The 24,343-nt window shown below is 37.1% G+C and overlaps 1 protein-coding gene across 1 annotated transcript in view; it reads left to right on the top strand.

Moving 5' to 3' along the window:
- The first annotated feature begins 2,306 nt into the window (after positions 1-2,306).
- Positions 2,307-24,343, top strand: part of tmem132e (transmembrane protein 132E) — a 413,267-nt gene continuing 391,230 nt past the window's right edge. The window contains exon 1 of the mRNA XM_056235948.1: positions 2,307-2,778. Coding sequence (XP_056091923.1) covers positions 2,721-2,778 — 58 coding nt within the window. The 5' untranslated portion in view covers positions 2,307-2,720. The remainder of the gene's footprint in view (positions 2,779-24,343) is intronic.

The following is a 24,343-nucleotide window of genomic DNA, read 5'->3' as shown; positions in this document are numbered from 1 at the left end:
ACATATGAAATTGTGATGTGCGTTATATTATTTGTATTATGCATACGCACAAATCATATGCAAATTGCTGAAGTGAAATGCACTAGCCATTAAAGCAGAGTGTTTTTATTTATTATGCCATTAAACTTTCCAAAATGAACACAAATAAAACCAGCTGTCGGGGTGTGTTCCCTACAATCAGGGAAAATATTGTTTAAAAGAATGAAAGGTCTAACAGGATGTACAAAAGTACCAAAATCATGGCAATGGTGTTTATTTAGGACTGTCCTGCCATGTGAACCTGACAAGCTGTTATATATAATGTAGGCTACACGACCCTAATAATGTGGCCCGCCAGAAGATGTCACTGTCGTGTGACACCTCAAAAGCAACGTCAACTTCATGAAATACAGTTACTTGTGAAATTTTCATTTTTGTATTGCACACACTTCTGGGTGATTTGTTGATTAAGATATTTAGTTTTAAAATAAAAATAAATTGGCGTTATAACATTGTTGTTTTTATTCCTGCAACCAAAATACATTAAGCCACAAAACACCCAGAACAGCGTTTCAGTGTCTCCTCTGTTTAGTCTGCACCTTTACTAACTGTAATAATAATAATTATATATATATATATATATATATATATATATATATATATATATATATATATACATACATTACATACATACATTTACACACATTTTGTATGCTTATTTTTGAGGTAATAGTATACGTTCAGGTTTATAATTTATTTAATTTTTACATTTTTAATTATAATTTATTGCTTAATTTGACAGGCTAAGAACCACCAGCTTTTCATCTACAAGTTTACAAAACAAGAAATATCATGACCGTCCATGTTCTTTCACTGGACGATTGCACAAACTATATATAGCCTATACCTAGGCTACATTTGCTACAATTTTGGGAGTGACTAAAACAGACACCGCCTGTAATGTTGATAGATATTAGTCTATATTTTATGTATTTATATTTCTGTCCTAAATGGTCCTGTTTTTTAATTAAATTAAAATGTTTGCTATATTTTTACCCTTTTCAGATAAACTGTTTAAAATAAGTTTTGATCGTCACAATATTTAAAATGTCTATGTTTTCCATTAATGCTACCACCCATCATATTTAGCTACACACTCCGAAAAAAAGTACAAACGCTGTCAATGGTGTGATACCCCTTCGGAAGGTACTAATGCACCCTTAAGGGTTAAGTAAGGTACAAATGTGTATCTTTTTAAAGGGTACATTTCTTGGGACAGCTTTTGTACCTTTTTTTCTAAGAGATAATTGATCGATTTTATAAACTAGGCCTACTCTTATTTGTGTGCAGACATATATGCAAATATTGTATCAAAGTATGATAGAGCAAAAAAGCCTCCTGGTCTCTCCTAAGAATTCCATGTGAAAAATTCCATGTGAAAAAAGAAAAGCATTTCTCTTATGGGAATCCTGAGCTGAACTTTGAGTTGATCATCGTCTCATCATATTTCTTTTGATCTTGGGATGAAATGTGACCCTGTCATGCTTTCGTGATATTCACATGACGGACGCGTGGAAACGTCAGAGCGGTCTGATTGTAAAGACTCGTGTCACGTGACTGCTGTGAACCGAACAGGTTTGAAGGGTTCAGAGATTCACCAGCTACTTCTTCAAAACTACAAGTCCAGCGGAACGCAAAGCCTACTTTACGCCACAGCTCGAGTGTTGAAACGCAAAGTTAAGTTGTGACCTAAGGAGGGGTGGTCTTGAATAAATCTCTACTTTGACGAAGCTCAACAGTGAAGCCGAACCTCTATATAGTAACAGACCGGAGCGCTGCATTGTTAAGAAGAATTTAGCCGTTATTTTTTCGTAAGTCCTCGGGAGTTTTGAAAAATAGGTTTGATACAGTGATATCAACAGAAAGGTTTATCATATGTATCGTTAATAGTTTACCGGGAAAGGTTGTGCGGGACTTCAGTTCCTTCTGAGAAGAATTTCAAGTCATCTTTCGGACTTCATCCAGGAAGAAAACACTTTTTTCATCGGAGCGGACCACCAGCGGAGCGGACCACCAAAACGTTTATTTTCATTCATCGTTGGGCGACGATCTTGTTCAACATCGCATAACTTCAGGTTAAATATAGCCTACATCGAAAAATCGGATCTCATCCATAACACAGACTAGTACAATTTGATGTCAAGGTTACTATAGGAAATTCTATATTGCCATCCAACACAAACGCGTCGTGTATCAGTTGTTTTGTGTGATTCTTTTGTAGATTATTAAACTAACAAGATCGTGGACCACACTGGTATTGTGCTGTTGCGATAGCATTTCTGGCGTTTCATGCTTTCACGGGATTAGAGTTGTAATTAAAATCTCTGGATGGACGAAAACGACTATATCCCGTGCCGTGTGGATTACTGAGAGAGAGAGATACGCGTGGGAATCGAGACACCTGAGCCGGATACCTGTAACTTTTCTCTCTCTGTCGAAAGCTCTTCATCGTACATGAGATTGGGCTTTCTGTCTGTCGCTGGTTGACACGGTCTTTTTTTATTTAACTCCTACTGGTCTGGTATAATGGACGTGATAGCTCTAGATAAAGTTCACCAGCATCACAATCCAACAGATTCTCGCTGGGAATTCGTCGCTGGACTGTAGACGTCGGTCGGGAGATATTTTGGAGGAGCGCTGTTGTTTATCATCACAAACGGGATTTATTCGTGGAAACTACGATGTCCGTTTTACGCTCTTGGATGGAAACTCTGTTGCTGTATATGTTCATTTCAGATGGTAAGTCTGCTTATGCACGATTGTTTTTTTAATAACATACTTGCTTGATGATATTTGGGTGTTGTGAATGACTGCAGCGGATTTTATCCTGTATGTTGGATGCAGTGGGTTTTACAAGTCTTAATTGGTCATTCAACACACATACACTAAAGCGCAGAGCTGAGATTAAACCGATTTTAATGCTTCAAGTTCTTGTTTTGTTGCTGTCTCCAGCCTTGGTGGGCAACGGAAGCTTCAAGTGCGCCTTTTTTACTTCATATAATGCTTTCTGTTTTTTTTTTTTTACACAACATACACTTATTATTCAAGCAACTGCCCGCAAGGTGGGAGCACGACTAAAGCTTGAGGCCAACCGTTCCCTTTTTTTTAAAAAACAATGTGAAATCAGTTTTTGAGCCTGCTCTGTGAAAATGACTTTTTCTTATTCTAGTGTTGTGATGTAAAAGAAGGTTATGCATTAGGGAATGGGGAGTCTATTTAAGACTAAACCACCCAAAGTAGTCAAAACAAAATATGTGGTGTTGAGTGACTTGAAAAGTAGCCTACACAGGCTATAATAAACCCAAATCTACATAACGTTAGGTATTCTAAGATTTAAACAATTAGGGAATCATGAAAGTTAGGGGGTTTCTTCACCCAAAAATCAAAATGATCCCATCATTTTCTCACCATCAAGCAATCCTAGGTGTATATGACTTTTTTCTTTCAGCCTCACACAATCGTAGTTATATTAAAAATATGAGGAGTGGGAGTATATTAGTAGTGAATGGTACCTTGTTTTTTGAAGCCTAAAAAGTGCATCCACCCATCATAAAATTAAACCACATGGCTCCAGGGGGTTAATAAAGGCCTTCTGAAGCGAAGCGATGCATTTTTGTAAGAAAAAAATCCATAATTATAACTTTATAAACTGTAATCAAGCTTCCAGTAATGTCCATCCGCGCGTTAACGAGAGAGTCGAGTTCCGGAGGAAGAGTGACCTCTGATCCAACATATTACATAGCTCAAGCTCCTCTGACATTTCTCATAAAAAATTCTCATTTTAGATTTTTATTGTGATTGGTATTTTGTTTTGCTCTATCCTCTGTGTTCGTCAATACGTCATACGTCGGGTCAGAGGTCACTCTTTGGCCCGAACGCGACTCACTTACGGCCGTTACTGGAAGCCAGTCATTATAGTTTAAGTTTATAAAGTTATAATGGATATTTTTCTTACAAAAACACATACCTTCGCTTCAGAAGATCTTTATCAGTGATGTGATTCTTCCGGATTAATCCAGAATTCGGGTTATTTCAGCCTAAAATCATGACCCACGTGAATCATGCAGATCAGTAAATAAAATCGGGGGTGGTGGGGTGTGTTTGGAAGTTTTGGAAAAGTAATTGAAATTTGTTTCAAAATATTTATATAATAGAATGTTTAAGTGATAATATTAGTTAAACAAACTACAATACTTAACGTTCATTCGATCCATCCGACTATGCATTTCCATCAGATTTCGTTTTGCCGCGTTGAGCATTTTAACCAATCGCACACGTTTCCGTTGAGTTTATGAGCGTCATGACCAATCAGAGGCGTTCAGATTAGTCATCGCTGCAACTATTGTCCTGTGCATTGGGTTTCCAGGACCAAGTCCAAGCCTATTCATTTACACCAACAACGTAATATCAAATTTTACATATTAATCAACAGTTCATTTTTTTGTTAACCTTTTATCACGTCTTGGAGTATCGCAATAATATCGTATCGTGAGTTCAGTATCGTGATATGTATCGAATCGTGACATGAGGGTATCGCTACACCCCTATTGGCTATGTACGGTATGTATATTTCGTATCATATGCACGCAAAAAAAGTGCGTATCATATGTAGCCTACGGCGCTAAATTGCTTATTGGATGCACGTAAAAGGTCATTTATACGTAAAAGGTCATTTTTGCGTATAAAGAGCAGCAAAGCTCGATTGGTCACATTCTCTGCTCCCTTTCTGTGAACAGTTTATTCCAGTTATAATTTATTCATCATGCATTAATATAATTCATAAATGGTTCTTAGGTTGTTTTATCTGTGTAGCCAGACTATGATGTGCAGTTTCCCAAAACACAAAAACATTTTTATGTTGCCTATTCCTATTGTAGAAGTTTGAGTGGAATTTTATTTACTGAATGAGATTGATCGGTATTGGAAACACAGTTGTTTTCTTTACAGAACTACAGAACAGTTATCGCCCTTACATTTTCCCCAAAGATAAGTTTAGACGTCCTGTTTTGTATTACTAGAAATAATTAGCTGTTAAATATATTTCCATGTGTGTCACTCATCACGGTTCCTGGTAGTTCACGCAGTAAATGATTCGGGTGTTTAAAAGGTAAAAAGATCTTTATGCTGGGTCTTAAAAAAATTCCTGCTTTTTTTCACACGCACAATCACACCCCTGCTTTATTAACCCCTTGGAGCCATATAAATTACTTATATGATGGATGCAGTTTATTTGGGCTTAAAAAAAAGAGGTACCGTTCACTCCCATTTTAAAGCTTGGAAGAGCCAGGATATTTTTAATATAACTCAGATTGTGTTTGGCTGAAAGAATAAAGTCATACACCTAGGGTGGCAAGTCATTATAGGCTATTTTAGAGTCGGAACCATATTATGGCATCACAGTGTGACTAAGATTATTACGTTGACAGTCATCAGTACAGAAGAGATATATTTCTTTGAAATATTCCTTTCCTTTGAGGTCTGATCCCATCCCTTATTTTCCTTTCATGAAACCATAAGAACAAAGGCAACATCATTTGGGAGTCATCAAAGTCCTGAGGGTTCGTTATGTGACTTGACTGTAATCTATGGTATTTGACAGAAACTTGGATATGAGGAACACCAGAAAAAGGGAGTTTTGTTTGTAGAAATGTTTTGATTTTTAAGTTATGAGTTATGCCATGGGAATTGTTAGTTGATTTAAATTTGATCAACTTGTTTGCGCATTTCACTCTTCCATGATTCATACCTTGAACATATAGAAGGCAGGAGCGATGGAAGGTCAGATGCGCTCATTATGTCATCCGTCAGGCACTGTCCAATACAATCGCGCATGTTTTGACAACAATGTCATTCAGTCATGCGTTTGCATCTGTAATCCAGACAGCCTTCATCTGCGGTTGATACTGATGTACTTGGGCAATAAATTGGGCCAGCGCAAGTGTGTCTCCTCCGCTTCCAGTTACAGATGTGACAGACAGGAACCAGGCATTAAGATCATGGAAAACATCAACAAACCTGAGACGTGCCGTGAGCTCTCTAGGAATGTCCTGTTTGTTAATCCACAGTGTTGCACCTGTGCGGAGAGCCCTGGTTCGGTTTCAGAGCGGCTTCCTTGTGAAACCAAATCATCTGGAAAGAAATAGCTTTGTTTTGTACTCTTGTTTTATTTAGTAGGCCTGGGAAGTAGCATCGGTGGAGCTTCAGTGCCTTGATTGTCGGACCCCTTGCGCTGCTTCTCATCCTTATGACAAACTAACCTGAAATTATTTTCGACAACTTTTCTAATTGAATCCTGATTATGATATGACTCATCTTTCATGGTCTTAAACGTTTTAAACAAATAAAAAGCCTTGCGAGTTGCGTCCTCGTGAATGCTGCATTTGGTAAATTTAAAGGGATAATGTCAAAATCTGTCATAATTTATTCACTCTAATCTCATTTAAATCAAAACTTTTTTGATTTTCTAATAACACTTTACAATAAGGTTCGTTAGTTAACTAGGCCTACATTAGTTAACACGATGAACTGCTTAATACAGCATTTCAACATTTACTAATACTTTATTACAATCTTGCTAACATTAGTTAAAGCTGCAGTCCGTAGCTTTTCCTCTTTGTCGCCATCTCTCTGTTCGAAATCTGTAACTGCAGTGATTCGCGGAATTATCATCTTTACGTGGGTTGTAACGCGGCGCGGATGAACACAGTGTTTTGAGGCGAGTGGTGCTGTCAGTCACCGCGCTGTGTGGATACTGTCATTCAGAATCACAGATTCACTTTTTGAAAGTTTGACCAAGATAAGAATTTTCATAAGAAAATGTCGTCTGAACAAGTAACATCCATTTTTGTTCTGACCAACTAAGGAGGAAAAAGCATTCGACATGATAAGCTTTGTTAGATTTAATCAACGCGATTTACAGCAACCGTGCAAATTATAGCCTACTTTGTTCTCAAATTGTTCATGTTAACAACATCACATCAGCATTGCGTGACTAATGTTAAATTTAATGTGTTTTATGGTTACCTGTGTAGTTCAGAATTCATATTCTCCATAATAGCAAAACGAGAAAGGCACAACAAAGGAAACTCCATAACTGTGTGAATTAAGAAAACGTACTGTTACACGATTGAACTATTGAAATGTCTTAACTTAGGCCTACTTGTTCAGCAGAAAAAAGCCGTCTCTTCTTCCGTTTTGAACCCCTTCAAAACACAGAGTTCACGCACTTTTCAAAAGCCCCGCCGATGTTTAAATCCTTGTGTTCGCATGAGACGGTTTCTTTCTCTTTCTCTAGCCACCTTAAATCCGAAGTACGAAGTCTTTTGGGTTTTATAACTGCTGAATCTCCAGTTGACACTGATGATTGTTGTTTGGATCTTTCTGGATGCCATAAGTTTAATTATGTAAAGTGCTGCGAGAAAAGCCTATACATCTAAACATCTCGTCACGCGCAGTATAGCCGGCTAGCCGAAACTCCTTCTTTATGTGTACGGGTGTGACGTAATGACGCAAAGACATGCTCGAATTTCCTGCGGAAACCCACCAGTACCACTGGAATTAAAATCATTATTACAAGCCAACCGTTTTGAATCTAGCTATGGCAAGCAGATAGTAGGGATGGGACGGTATGAAAATTTCATATCACGATTATAGTGACCAAAGTTATCACGATTATCAATATTATCACGGTTTTGTTAAAATGAGATGGAAATGTTCAAAAAGAACTGATGCTCACCCTGAAAACATTTGAAAATCAACAAACAAAAAAATACAATTAGCAAGCTAGCAGCTATGCACTTTTTTAAGCATAAACATTATATTAACATTAACATGGAGCCCTGAGAGTGAGAGGTATAAGTTTTCCTAGTGCAGATTTTAATGAACCCGTCATTAAACCCTATCATTAATAATGATAATAACACTTATGGATGTGTGTAAGTTATTATGACTGAATATTATTATTATTAATAAATAATAAATCACTTTCTCTCTCTCACACTCACACACACACGCGCACACGCACGCACGCACGCACGCACGCACGCACGCACGCACGCACGCACGCACGCACACACACTTTAAATGAACAAAATATGTTGGTTGGGTCAGGGTGACTAAACTACTGGAATACTTATAATGACTGATGTAAATAGCAACACACTACACAGCGCACATCCATGTCTCGGATCACCGTGGACGCAATCTCTGGTTTCATTCAAATGTGTATGTCTTGCGTCTCAGTTTTGACTGTTTTGAAAATTAAATCAGAGTAATTTAGTATTAATACTACTACAATATTGTTGTAGTGATCACATTTACTGTACGATTGATTTGGACACTGTAACTTGTATAATGGATTTATAAACCGGCAAGATTTAAAAACATTAAGTTAATCACAATTCAATATTTCATGTCCCTTAAATTATTTCTGTGGTAAAAAATAAAAAAATAAAACTGTAATAAGTTTACTATGAATGAATACAATACATTATCCCTTAAATGTCACCCTTAATAGTTTGAATATGTTCGTTCGTCTTGGCTCAAATCCACTTGCTGTAAAACTTTTCTCTTCGCGGAAGCTTTGCAATAATTACAAGTGAGATAATGAAATAATTCATCTCCAATAAATTTTTTGTCTAATTATTTGCCCAAGTTAGTTGTGGTATTAAGGTAAAAATTAACTCAGTGGGTGGTTGTCACGTAACGTTAGATGACTTAGCAGATTTGACGTGTTTCCCCCTTTTGCAGCGACTTTCCTCTTGCAAGATTTGCAGACAGGATGCCCATCCTCGATTAAATTGCCCTCGGGACTCTTGTAATAGCCAAAATACGACCATACCTCCGATTTTGTCCTCTTGGATGGCTGAAAAATCTCCCGTGCGCTGTCACTGACTTCCGCCATGTCTTCTCGCGCAAAAAAACAACATTGCATCTGCGCGCCTGCTGAGTGCTCGCGCCTGCGTCAGACTGATTCTGGCTGGACAGGATTTACCGCGAGTTTTCAAAATCACGATAATCAAACACAGTTTTTATGATAATTAAATTTTAAACGATAATACTAACCGCCAGGACATTTTATCGTGGTTTATCGTGAAACCGGTAATCGTCCCATCCCTAGCAGATAGTTTTGACCACTGGCAGAATACGTTTTTTAATATAATTATTTTGGATTATTTTTAACTTAAAAAAGCTACGGACTGCAGCTTTAATGCACTGTGAACTAACATTGAACAGCTGTATTTTTATTAACTAACGTTAACAAATACAGTAACAAATGGATTGCTCATGGTTAGTTACATTAACTAATGTTAACTAATGAACCTTATTGTAAAGTGTTACCGATTTTCTTTCTTCTGCAAAACACACTCACAAATATTGTAAATGAATACATTTTGCGTGTGTGTGTGTCGAATGTTGTTTTTCACAGACAGGGCTTAAGTTAAGCCAGTAGTAGGCCTCAGATCAGGATCTTTTATGAACGTGACTTAGATTAAAAAAATCACTGGTTGCATCTTGACTCAAAACAATGGCACTGACATGTTTTAAAGGGGTCATATAATGCCATTTTTGTACAAGCTAGTATGATTCTTTAGGGTCTAAATTAAAAGTTTGTAATATACTTTAATTACAAATTCTCATTAGTATTGTAAGAAAACACTTAGGCTATTTTACTTGGTCAAAAACAGCTCTGTTTTCAGCACGCCGTTTCAGTGCATATGACTTTAAATGATAATGAGCTTTGCTCACCCCGCCCCTCTGTTCTGTGTCTATGTTTGTAACACAATAACACAATAACCATAACGCGTTGTTCAGTATAAACGTGGGATTATGAATTATATTGAGAACATCATACATAGAAAACATGCCGTAATGTGCCCTAAGTGTAAACCTTAGCGATTTGCAAAGATTAATATAAATATTAATATAAAGTTTAATAAAACGTTACACTCACTTCAGTTCTTCTAGAGGTTCAGCAGGAACACGAATAGCTGGTACCGATCCTTTTTTCATGAGCAGCTTCTTAGCAAAACCAGCTTTATACTGACCCTCGTTTATAAAGCAGTCTGGTGTGAAATGATTCGCGCAAACATGAAAGCATTGACGTTGCTCGTGGGGAATATTCCCTTCGAAAACAAACTCAGCCACTGCGTCTTCAGCGGTTCGGATTTAGGAACATTAAAATGACTGCTGTGTTCGTTATTACACCCAAGAACAGAACACCACAATCGCTTAGACGCCATTCTGCTCATAGACAGTGCTCCAGCATATCAACAATGACCGCGCCGGTCGGCGCAGACTATGATTGACAGCTCCCTCACGAGCGAGGGCGGGTCTGTGTTGAAACGTTCCTGTCAATCAACAATCGTGGGAGGGGCTTCCGAGCGTGTGACGTCACAAGGTCGAACGGCTTGATTTGAGGCAGGGGAAAACATATAAGGAGATTAAAACAAAACCACTGGATGGATTTTTATCATTTTATGATGGTTGTGTACAGGCACTGCCAACACACATTTCAGTACAATCAACTTGTAAAAGTGCATACCATTATATGACCCCTTTAAGATATGTCATTGCATGTTGCTTTCAGTTAAAACAGCTCAAACATGCATTTCAGTCTGGAACTAAACCTTGTCTGTGCAACTGGGCCTAAATATAGCTACAACTTATTTCAAAGGTTCAAAGTTAACAACTCTCAAAAGTTATCCTAAAATGGATTTCTAAGTCACAGCAGATGTATAAATCCTGGTAGACAATTGCCAGTCATTTTTGAGTCATTTCTTTGAACAGATGTATTTTAGAGACAGTTATCTGTCCAGTTCCTTTTTGGTGGGTTTGAAAGATTTAGATGTGCAAAATTTTAGGTGCGCCCACATTTTGTCAGTTTTTGAAATGCCAGACCACTTGAACACTCCTTTAGGAATGCAAGGATAGTGCCCGTTCGTTATCAATTGGCTTTTTTTATTTAATGCTTCATATGTAGTCCTTGACAAACTTGACAGAATTTGCACAGGTTCACCAGGTACTAATGAGATTTCTTAATGGGATTTAGGTCTGTGTGACATTTGTAAACTCAAGCAACCTAATTACCAACAGAATAAGGTCGGTTTGAACCGGAACGAACATGAAAAAAAAAAAAAACAGATAAAAAGGTGAAACGTTTTAAATTGAAGCAGGATGTTTTTGTAGAATAGTTATTTTTGTCTGTCCTGGTAAAAGAATATTTAATTTCATCATCTCTTGGCTTACACGTACACCCACTATAATCTGTGGCACAGCATGTCAAATCATCGATTAATGCAGTAATGGCATTAGCTGGCACCAACAGCGACACAACAAAACGTTGTTTCCTTGAGTTGGAGTAAAAGACAGCTTTGTGAAGTGGTGGTTTCTACAGATATGGGATGACTGGAGACCTCCCGCATTGGCCCTGAAGGCACTTTGGCCTTTCTTCTGAAAGCACGCAACTTGTTTACATTCACGGCACATTGCCCTTTGAAAGAAAGATCTCCTCCAATCACAAGCACTGTGATCAACAACTGCACCAGGATAGCAACATCCTTTAAAATGTTCTTTTATTTCTTCAGAGGGTGGGCCTAATAGCATGAGATGGCTTGTACTTTACCATCGTTAAAACATCCTCTTTAAGTTTGAAGTTGACCCTTTGTCATGCGAGATAAATTGCCTCTCCCCAGGCAACCCGCCTGACCCATCTGTCAACCAATCAGGGAAAGAGACACTGCTTGTATCCTCCCGACTCTTTAGTTTGGTACCTACTGTGTCCATTCATCACTTACATCCTTCACTGTCATCATATACAGTCATCATATAGCGATAGCTCTGAGAATCATGACCAGAAACCTCTCTCAGACAGCAGGGATGAGGAAAAATCACGAACGGACGACATTTGCGCCATCCCTACATTTTGTTTTCAGCGTGTTTATTTTTTGAGAACGGCTGGCTGTATCGTGCTCTTGCTTTAATAAGACTGCAGCTATGATTAAAGGGCTGACTCAGGAGACTGTAACCTGTATTTCCCACTCTTGTTTCTTGCCCGTCGTTGTATGCCTGCCAGCTGCACAGGATTAGTGTCTTGACAAAGGGAATGCTTATTAATAAGGAAATTGTCTGTAGCTGCAGGAAAATTAAGTAGATGTGACATGCATATTTTGTTAGTCTGAAAAATCTCTGTGAGGCTATTAATTAGCCGACTAGGAGCATTTGCTAGGACAGAAACAAATAGATTAGCTGGGAAAATGCCTCTTGCCTTTTCGAGTAGAATTATCATTATCGCATCTACTTTCAAAGGCTTAGCATGTGCCAACAGGAACCGACTTTGCAGTTGCGCTTAAATGGATGTTTTTGCGTGGCTATCGGTGGGCAGGACTGGTTTACGCTATTTACGCATGAGAGCAGCAAAGAAATGAATAATCAGATTTTGTTGATTATTTAAATATTAATAATTAATGTGGCATCGTAAATTTTGAGCTAATTCAGTCAATTCAATTAGTCAATTTAAATGTTATATTTTTCGCATTTATGCAATTTTACACGTATCTTTAGACTGCTGAGCCTTTTTACACACACACACACACACACACACACACACACACACACACACACACACACACACACACACACACACACACACACACACACACACACACACACACACACACACACACACACAGTTTTGGTTCGGTAAGATTTGAAATGTTTTTGAAAGAAGTCTCTTATGCTCACCAAGGTGCTAGTTAGTTGTACAAACTATATTTGTGGAAACCATGATTTTTTTTTTAAAGTCTTTTATTAATAGAAAGTTCAAAAGAAAGGCACTTATTTGTAAAGGAAATGTTATGTAACATTATAAATGTCTTTACTATCACTTTTTATCAATTTATTGTGTATATGGATCGGGCACATTTTATACATAAAAAGGCACAGATTCATTATGCATAAAAAATAAGATTATTTTTTATGTATGATTTTGTCAAGCTGTGGCCTTCCTGTGATTTTGATCTTAGTCCACACCTGTACATGAGAAAACACAGATTATTTTTTTCTGCCTGCTGTAATGCAAAAACAGTAGCTTGTTTTTACTGTCAGTGGCATGAACATATTCACCCCCCCCCCCCCCCCCCGACCCCCGACCAAATTACTAAACTTATACTGTTAAACAACTAAGAAATGTTAAACAGGTCGTCAACATAGCATTGTGAAGTCTAAACGATGTCAGCGTCCACACTGGACATCTTGGCTCTACATGGGAGACTGTGATCTGTGATCACTACAGTGGAAGCTGAAGAAATATGGCCAGATTTTTGCCCTCCAGCATTTCTTGGCTCCTCACGTGGTCTTGTTTGCCTTCCTCTCTTCCTCCATATCCGCCGCCGCTTCCCTCCCTCCCTCCCTCCATAGATGTCCCCTCAGCCTTTAAGCTTTGCTTGCTTTCTTTTTTCCCTACTTCAATTGTGATATTTCTTGCTCCTTCTGCACTGCAGGCTTCCGCTTGGCATGAGGATTTCACAACCCAAAGTAAGCCCAGGTGGAATGATTAGAACAGCAAATTGGTTGAGTCTGCAGTCCAGATATTTAAATCAGCAGACTCAGGCTGATGTGGGTGGTAAAGACACTGTCTGGCCTGCATCGTCATTATTTTTCCTAATTGAAGGACACCTGTGGCAGAAGAGGTGATGATGGCGACGAGGGCTGACTGGGTCAGTGTTGTCTCAGCGTGACTCATTAGTCTTTCTGCTGGGCTCTTGTGCTGCTGCTTGGCTGCTTTTAAAAATTCCTCAAGCTTACACCAGTGACAGTAGCACAGTAACCTCAAACTGTGAGTGCAGAGCCACACTGAGGGGGAAATGTGTGTGGGTTGACTGAATGACTGTCACTGTGTAATATTATGCAACAGTAGTAATAAAGTATATTAAACGGGCATAATCTACACTTTTGTAGGCCAAAAGTATGCCACATTCATATGTGCCTGCTGAATATTGTTTCAAAACCATAGCACACTGTTTTTTTCCCCTTGCATTGCTACTTAAAACAGCTTTTACTCTAGGGCTGCTCAATATTGGGAAAAAAACTGATTTCGTTTTTCTGCAATATATATTACGATATTACAAAAAATACTGGAAGTTTCACCAGATGACTTGAATAGGTCTATTCTAGAACGATTGGGGTGATTTTGTTAGGGATTGCATCTGTATAGAAAGAAAAAAGAGCCAAACTTTTTACCCTGAACTTTTTAAAGTGTGGAATCCTTTTAGGGCTGAATGAAAAACTTTTAAAAAGTGGGTGTTCATAATTGGATTTACTCTTTACTAGAACCAACTCAAACCATAAAGTGAGGGGGAAAAAACAACAACTTTCCACAGGCCACATTTACACTGTTTTTGACCAATTCAGTATGACTATAAGATAATAATAATTATGATTTTATTGTGATTATTATTATTTATTATTACTGAAACATGTAGCACATATTTTTACTTAATTAAATCACAACCTGCACAATTTGAAAATCACACTAAGCATATCATGATATTGTCGTCGTCGTGCCATCCCCCCATCCCATATATCGTGCAGTCTTATTTCACTCTTCTAGCAAGGGTTTCCTCTAGTTGGAACATGGCTGTGGGGATTTGCTTCCATTCAGACGCAACTAAGCATCAGTAAGGTCAGATGCTGATGTTGGGCGATGGGGGTAATTCGTCCCAAAGGTGTTCAGGTCTGGGATTTGTGCAGGTCAGTCAAGTTCTTACACCCCATACTTGGTAAATCTTTCTTTATGGACCTTGTTTTGTGCACTGCGGCATTGTTGGCAGGTTGGAACAGAAGGCTTACAGCACATTCTATTTGTCGAAGCAGTACGTCAACTAAGTAGTAGGCTATGTTCAAACACGTTATTTACTGCCAACATGGTGGATCTTATGTGTTCAAATTGTATTCTATGCACATGCATACTTGCAGAATGTACTTTATTAAAGGTGCAGTTTGTAACATTGACATCTGGCGGTTCAAGTACTTCAGTCCAAATTCAAAATATTGTAGAAAGTTGTTTCCCCCGCCCCCTTCTCCTCAGACTCGACTCTCACGCGGGTTGCCAAATTGGGGACACTCTACAGGAGCAAGCGCAAATGGCAATGGAAGGCGAGAAGAACTTACGTAAGTTGATGAGTTGATTTAACTGCGTTATAATATGCTCCCGTTCATAGAGATTTTTAAATGGATGCCGAGGCTTTTTACGTCAGGTCTGCGATTTCTGACCCAGTTTACTCTGTGTTTTCTGCTAGCTGGCAACCTGGTGTGTCGAAATCAATTGGGTAAATTGGCAGTGGGCGGGATCCCACAGACCAAAACAAAAATAGACATTATGACATGGAACGCACATTTTTAAGTAAAATAACTGGCTGTAGCATTGTTTTTCAGAGAAACAAGTACGTGATTTTAGCATGTTCCCTAAATATCTGCAAACATATTATGGTATTTCTATGCGTTAGTACAGTCAAAATATTACATACAGCACCTTTAGTGGCCGAGAAGAAAGTTCTTCATCAAATTAAGTGTGTGCTTTTAGTTCATACTAAGAAGGGTTTGATTTTTTTGCACCTTCTAGTAACAGGTGTAGCCAAAATAGCCTGTTAAACCTGTTTCAGGGGGGTGTCCACATGCTTTTGACTATGCAGTGTATAATGTTAGTCAAGGTTTCTTGCACTAAAAAAGTTAATATTTCCACACTTTGAATTAAACACTACACTCAGCTGCTGTGCCTCTATAATCAAATGACCCATTTATAACTAGATATCCATGAACATTGCGATAATATTGTTATTGTGAATTCTTTTGGCCACAATAATTGTTTAGTTATAAATCTGATATTGTGACAGCCCTAGCAATATTGCTGTAAAGGCGTTGATATGGTTGGTAATGCTAATTTTCTCATGGATGTGACATCTTAAGCTTAGACTATTTCTGAGTGACCCAATTTTGCTGCTTGAGTTTCTTTAATGTTCTGGACTGGGGAAGGAGCTTTGCATTGTGAATGTATTTGTGAATTTATTTATTCAGGAGCAGGGAAATACCTATATTATGTGTCACATTTAAAGTAAGAGCATATTTATATTGCTAGGCGTAAACTAAAAGTGTGCTGTACGTTCTTTTTTTTGGGGGGGGGGGCCCTGACAGGTTGATTGAGTTGAGATAATCGGCCATTATTCTCTTCAGGCCCTGGGGTGAACTAAAACCAAGGAATGAGTAAAGTTTACAGGCCATTATATATAGAGCTTTATAAGACAGTATAAGCTGTTCACAGGACATGCAGTTGCTCAATATAGCCGGATCCTTCCACAACTGCATCTTTACCTCTGGAAGAACCTCACAGCTGTCTGCCAGAGATCTGAATTAAGATTACAAGGACAGCACAGTCGGCGTGTGATCCTGCACAAGCTTTCTTCATTAAGGCAATAAGCTCTTTTTCCTTCTGTTTTCTTAACTCTTATTAGGTACCCTCACAGGTTCTGCATGTACTGCCTCATCTCAACAAAAGAACGACACTTCCGTTCATGACAACCAACGTGTTTCCGTCAAACCATAATCATGGACAAGATGACTGTGGGAAAGGTTTGAGAAACATTTTTACATACCCAAGACTTTTTCCAATCTGCTCGTCACATCACCTCAGAAAAATCCCTCCTGAGTCAGTTTGAAGTTGACTATGATGTTCCCTATATTCCGACAAGAATGGTTGCTGGTGACATGCCATATCTCGTAAGCCATCATTCTGGATAGACATTAAAAGTCTTTACTATGAGAAAGAGGGATCCACAGTCTGTAGATCTGATCAGAGTATATTTGCACCTGCAGAAGTCATTGAAAGTCAACAGTATTCAAAGTGGTGTCAGTTATTATGATATCAAAAGCTTTAAATCTATTTTACAATACAGTATTTTTGTGTCTAGAGGAGTAATAGAGCCATCAAACCCATCTGTGCTCATTCTGTCACTGACCTTATTCATTGTTTTGAAGACAGTAGAAGTTGCCTAAGTACAACAGTGATCGTCTTCCCTGGAGACCTCAGTGGTGCCTCAACATGGTTCTCATCTCAATGACGGTCATGTAAAAGTGTGACCCTGCTGTTTTTCCCACCTCCCAAAAAGATGTAGAACATGTTTGCTCTTGATGCACCTCTCCAGTTGGCTTGTACTGCAAAGCTAGCACTGCGGCTGGGAGTTTGTTTTCAGTTTCAGCTATCATATGTTGACATGTTAGTGTCACTGACAGCCGTATGTTTCTTCCTGTCCTTCCAAGCTCTGCCGGAAAACCTGGCAAAACTACCAGTCTGCTAGGCACTGAGATCAGTGAACAGACAATCTTGTGTTCATACTACTTTGATGTGCTGCCATGTTCATAAATGGCAACCAGATATTCCATTTTGATTGTTCATCACAACAGCTTTATTAACCCTAAAATGAAAATTTTAAGTTGGACATAAAATCTTATGCCGTTGGACATTAAGTTGGGTATAAAATCTTATGCCGTTCCAAACCTCTGACTTTGCCAATATTTTTTTTTGTCTATACAGTGACAGTCAACAAGCTAACACATGGTAGCAACATGATAGCAATGTGCTAAAACATGCTCAGTTCACTTATTTAAAAAAATAGTAAACCCTTTGTCTTAAAATTAAGTAAATAAACGTAATGCTTAATTGAAAAAATTAAGTTATGTAAACAATTCCACATTACTTTATTTTTTAGATTAAGCATGACGTTTATTTACTTAATAACAACGGGTTTCCTCAAAATTTTCTAGAAGTCAACTGTTTCTAGAAGTTGCTAATAAGTTTACAGTGTAGAAACTTCTAGAAACACAATAAAACATAGAAACATGTGAAAACAAGCTAGCTTTTGGATAACTTTGTTAACTCTAGTTTACTCTCATGTCGTTCCAAATCTGTATGACTTTGTTTCAACTGTTTTTGTCGGTTTTCTCCATACAATGAATTTCACTGTATGGAGATTTTTTTGTTGTTGACATTTCTCAAAATAGCTTCGTTTGTGTTCTGAACAATATGAAGATGAGTAAAAGTTCATTTTTGGGTGAATTATCCTCCTTGTAAGTTAATGTTAAAAGTGTATACTTTAATGTTTCTCCTATCCAGTTAAATGAGCAAATTAACAATGGAAGACTGATGTTTTTTAAGACTCAACAATGCAATTCCGTTTGGTGCCTCTAATGGTGTAGAAATGACATGCTTCATCTTTAACCTTCAGATTGTCAGAGATTTAGTCATTTTCTGTATTGACTACTATCTTGTTGCCTGCAGTGTTACAATACCCAGTAGGGAGCTCAGAGGATAGGATACCTTGCAGAAAAATAGCTTTCCGGGCATTATAAGCCATTTTTATTGTTGACTAAAGACGTGGCACCAGTGAGATTGTGACACCTCCTCTGGTAGAAACGGATTAACCCAAGACAAGCATGTTGCCGGATGAGGGATGAGAACACCAAATCCCTGAAATAAGCACTGGGACCCCTGGGAAATCAAACTCTATAGCGAGCGAGAGAGCAACATGCGTACAACTCAGAAACGCACTGCATTACACATCATGCCCGTTATATGTTCCCAACTGATGTCAAAACCTCATGCAGTCTCATGCAAACGCACATGCCCATTTATCTTTCTGTTTTTCTCTTATGCACACAAAACAGTTGTGAACTATAGAAGTACTTCTTACTGACTTAACAGAAGTTTAGCAAAGTGTATTTTTGTGTTTATGCTTTGGGCAAACATTTCATGTTGCCTAAGTTATTTGATGTTTATGTGTTTATTTTTTAAAATGTATGTTTAAAGGGGTGATACTTATACTGAAATCTAAAAATAATTTTTTAATACAATTTAACGATCGTAAATATGATAATTTAAAAAATAAATCTGAATTTAAAAGTGCAGTCACATTCAACCATGATAAAGTTATTCTTCCAACAAAAGTGTCCAATAACAACAGTTGCCGAGATGAAGTTAGTATTCGACAGTAAAAAAGTTTTCATAGACTATTGATATGAATATGAGTTTTCATGATTTAAAGTTTAACAATGGTCAAACAATGTTTTGTGACTGAATGTTAGCTTAGAAACATGCTACTGCTAAACTCTCCAGTTTGGTGAGAGAGTTGTGTACCATATGGAGTTGCGTCTATGTTTCCAAATATGATACAAATCTGACACAAGGTTCCATCTTTATTACAATACTGGCTTAGAAGGCAGTAGACAGAAATCTCACTATGTTTTGGAGCTTATTGTCAGCCCACAGGCATGCACCTGCTTTTTTGGTTGCAAGGGCAAAAAATCTATAACAATTAATACATTCTCTGAAGCACCACAATTCTAGTGTGAGTCAAAATGAGATTTGTATAATGGTCTGTGAAATGTTTAAGGAGCCTGTGATGATGAACAAAGCAAAAATCACATCTCCATGTTATTTCTCCCTACAAGTCACTTCAAATGTGGCTAATGACTCAGGAAACATTACTGCATGGATTAAGTTGAGCTTGACAGTTCTGGCCCAAGGGATTTGTTTTATTTTCGCTGTTTAGGTTGTGTTTTATGCATTGTAAGGAGATTATTTGAAATGTGAACAGGCTTACTTCACAACAACCATAAAATGATTTTGAGAAGAAAAAGAAAAGTTGGTTTACATTGGCCATGTAAACTTATTAAGTGTGTGTCTGAATGCATTAATATGGATATCCGCCACAGAATACAAATAATGATAATAATAATTGCGACTTTCTCACAATTTTGACTTTTTTTCTTGCAATTGTGAGTTTACATCTCGCAATGCTGAGAAAAAAAGTCTGTAATTTTTTACCCCCTCAGATTTGGACTTTATAACTCACAATTTCAAGTTTATATCTCATAATTCTGAGAAAAGAAGTCAGAATTGCGAGATGTAAACTTGCTTTAACTATTTCTCGCAATTCTGACTTTATTTCTTGCAATTGCGAGAGCTTGGATAAAATAGCTTGAGAACAATAATGCCACGTAACGTCAAATTTACCCTTAGAAAAGCCATTCAATGCTCATAAACTCGTTAGTCAGCAAGAAAAAATAACTATAGAAAAGGGGCATTTTGCTAAATATGCACTATATCAAATAATCCTTATATTTTTACTTAAGCTGTTGTCTACATGAGATAGAATGGAAGGAGCTAAAAATGAAATCCAGCACTGCCCATATAATTGCATGTGAAGAGCTCCGTTTCACTAAATTTACCTCTCAGATATTAATGAAGAAAAATAGATAGGGTGTGTGCAGGGCACACCAATGTTTATACATAGGATGCCTTAGGAGGAGGCCAAACTACTCATTTTCCAATTTATGTTGACATTATTATGATCTGTGACACTAGTTCAGATTCTGCGTAAAGAATAATTCTTTGTGACTATTTAGTTCTCAAGTTGGAAAAGCAATTCAGTTCCTACTTTAAGTGAATCTTAGTTTCCAGGACATCCACAAGATGGATGAAAATGCTGATGCTATAAAAGGAGGGCAGACGTGACAACACATGACAAAATTAAGACACATTTATTCTTTAAAAAAATAATTTGGTGCCTTTTAATTTATTTATTTTTGTCTGGAGCCCTGCCATGGTATTTATGCTTACATTTCTTTTCCTGGCCTTTCATGGCCTCAGGTTCAGGATAATTTCCTAGCATAAATGTTATTTTCAGCAGTGGCTATCATAATTTTGTCATAAAATAAACCGTGATCAGTTAAGCATGAGAGCGTTTCTCATTGTGCACCTGCAGAGCAGAACTATAATTTAATTAAAGTAACAATGGTCACACCTGCGGGGGATGTTCTCTAATACTTAAGAATGCCTTTGACTGGGGTTTCATCAATTTTTTGGAGCAAAATATTTCTAAACTGGATCAAGCTGAAATAGTCATCCGAGTATTTAATGAGGTGCACATTGACCTTCGATACAGTACTTTAATATGCACAGATAAAATCTGCCATTCAAATGGATGGTTAGAGTCCTGGATGCTGATTGGTCAATACAGAGTCAATGCTAAGGCTATGTTCACCCTGTCAGTCCAAATCTGATAATTTGTGTATCCGATTGGAATCTGATCTAAAAATTATTGACTGTCCATAGTTCGCTCACAAAAATAAATGTTTTATAAATTTATGGTAGGAAATTTACAAAATATCTTCATGGAACATCGGATTTCAATCGGTCATGCACAACAATCGGATTTGGACTGACAGTCTGAACGTTGCCTTAAACGAGGCTTAGAATACATGATCTAGTATCAGCCAGGATAATCCTATCAGCGCTATAGTTTGGACGCTATTTGGGACAATGACTTTTTTTTTTGGTGCAGATCTTAAAAAACGAATTACAAATTAAAAGTGCAATTCATTATACGATAACTTGAACACACTTGTTTTAGTTTCTGATTTAAACTTTATTTTGTCACAAAATTAAAAACTAGTTTTTGGCACAAAGTCAAAAAATGTGAGGGTGATACAACTGTCCTGATATAGTGAAGAAGAAAAAAGTAAAAAAAAAAGAAAAATTAGTTATAATTAGAATAATCTTTTATTATTATTATTATTTATGTAGGAAGAAAAAAATGTTTGTCAATGAAATCAAAGTCATATGGTCAAAGTAAAATGTGAAACTTATGAAAAATGACCAGGAATTTAATTTTAATAATTAATTTCAAACTTTTTTTTTTTTTTATGGTATGAAAGTTTTTCAAAAAAAAATAACCAACTTTAATATACAGATTGCATTTTAAGATCTTGGTACATGTGTTTTAAACTTTTAAAAGATGTTTCCTTTTCTTTTTCTTTGACAGTCTTATTTTTCATTAACCCATTTTCTGTGTTTAATAATATTGAAAAGAACATTTGAATCTGGTAATATTTAATTATACACTGACCTTTTTATTTTTTTTATGTAAATGTAATCACAGTTAAATGGATTGCAGATGCTTCACAGTGCAAAATCTAGCATAGCCTCATATAAAATATTTTATATCCTCATCATTGCAGTGATATAAACCAGTTTCTGTAGTGTTTCATGGTAATTTTCATTAACAGACTTGTTTTTTTATTTTATTTTTAAATTTTCACACTCATTATTGTTGCATATCTAATGTGACATAGGGCGCCGTCATCAGCTGCACCAAATACTCAGGTGTAGAGTGCTCACACATTGAACAGATGGGTGACTTTAAATGTATGATTTTTCTTTGACTAATTGCAGTTGCATTTGCAGCTGTTAATTGCTCATGAAAATGTGTAATCTGAATCTTGAATGTAATTAGGAGACTACAGCACTCTGCATTAGATGCTAATGACAGCCCTTCTCCGTGAACCTAATCTTTTGTCGTTTACAAAATTATTTTTCTTGTCACATAAGGAGTCCACTTCTTCTTCTGTGTTTTTTTTTTCTCTCAGCAGGATAAATAGTCATTCAATTTACTAAAAGTGTTTGCTTGCTATTGAAATGAAGTACGGTAGTTCATATTCTTTGGTGGCATGGTTTGCATGGTTTTTGTGTTATTCCTGAAAACACTTGTGCTATAAGATTAGAAATGTTTTAAAAAGGCCGAAATTTGTCAAGATTTGAATAGTGGGGAAGGAGGGCACTTTGGCCATGGATTTAGCACAAAGATTTGCTCATACTGGTAATCTTGTACATTGTTCACAACTTCACACATATCATCATCATCATAACTAGTTTACTGGCAATGTTACAACTTCTCATAGCAGAAAACTGCCAGCACTGATTTAAAGTTATTACTCTTTTAAAAAAAGAAGAAAAAAAAAGATGATAAAAAAAACACTGTTCTTTGAAATAACATGCATCAATGAATCGTTCATAATGATGCATAGTGATAGATACTACTCACCCTCATGTTTTTCCACTTTTTTTTATGCAGCATTTAATTATTTGTTGGTTTTTGCATATGCTACTTTTATTTCCAGTTGTCTGAAGCTGATCAGAACAGAATGCATTTTAAGTTGTCGAGTTATATTGTTGCAACCTTCCCCTCCAGTAAGTTAACTTGACAATTGCTTCAACATTCAATACATTTCAACCTGAAATCTGAATGCTGGAAAAACTGTAATGGGCATTCTATTTGTCTACCCAGGTGCAATGTATTTATTATTATTATTATTTTTTTCTAGTAGTAAACTCTCACCAGACCACACTGTTCTGTGCTTGTTTTATTTTTATGTGAATTTGTACACCAGTGGGGCCCATTTTCAACAGTAAGGATGGCATTTGTTTCACCATATCAATTCGGGCCCGAGTCCTCAGCCTTTGGAAGTGCTTGCAAATTGGATCTGCTTTCACAGTGCAGAAAACAGTGTCTTCGTTCTCACCATGTTGATAACACAAATCACACTTTTCCAGTCTCAGCTACAACCATGTGTTTTAGGGTCAAAGCAGACGTTGTTTGCAGGCAGCCAATGAAGACCATAGACTGGCATTATGCAAATTTGTATACGTAGGTAGGTTCGAACAGGAAATAAGACTGGAATTACTGACGACTCGTTTCAGGCAGTTCAGAATCGGTTCTTTCTTTTAGGAGACAAAAACTTTATTTGTTGTGCACTTTGATCTTTGAAAATTTGCAGACCCTCTACATTCCCAAACCGCTATTACACACTACATGCCATGAAAGATAATATCCGAAAAAGTATAATGGGGGACTGCTTTATTTTTTTTATTACTATTATTTTTTTTGTTGTAAATTTAACATTTCTCAGTTATAGTCATTATTAACTGCAATTGACTGGGAAAGAGCTGTATGCTTTAAAGCCCCCCTGTGGTGAATATCAAGCTTTAAATGTTGTTTATATGTCTATGTGGTGTTTTTAATATGCTTCAAGACAAACCATGTGCAAATTCATAATTCAACACTTTTCTCTTTAAAACTGCAGTGAACCAAAGACTGTCTCAAAGATGCGGTTTAAAATCGCTGTTGTTTCTGACTTCACAAATTACCTTGTAACCAATCACGTCACACACGCCAACGTGTGATCCCTTAACAAGAGCTGAGCTACCCTGAGCTGGTGTGAGTTAGTGGAGGCGGGGCTAATTTGCATATTCATAGAACCGCGTATACTAAATGAGGCAAGGGTGTAGAGTTACATTCAAGCTATTTAAAGGCATGAAGCAATTTTTTTCCATGGAAAAAACATTTAAATGTCATTTTGGTGATCAAAGATGAGTTTTAAGGGATACAATTATTGACTACAGGGGGGACTTTAAGAA

This window comes from Rhinichthys klamathensis, unplaced genomic scaffold (assembly GCF_029890125.1).
Source record: "Rhinichthys klamathensis goyatoka isolate OS25496 unplaced genomic scaffold, OSU_Roscu_1.1 h1tg000435l_1, whole genome shotgun sequence".
NCBI classification, from domain to species: Eukaryota; Metazoa; Chordata; class Actinopteri; order Cypriniformes; family Leuciscidae; genus Rhinichthys; species Rhinichthys klamathensis.
Note: the sequence above shows the minus strand (reverse complement) of the source record. Positions and strands in the feature narration are given on the sequence as shown.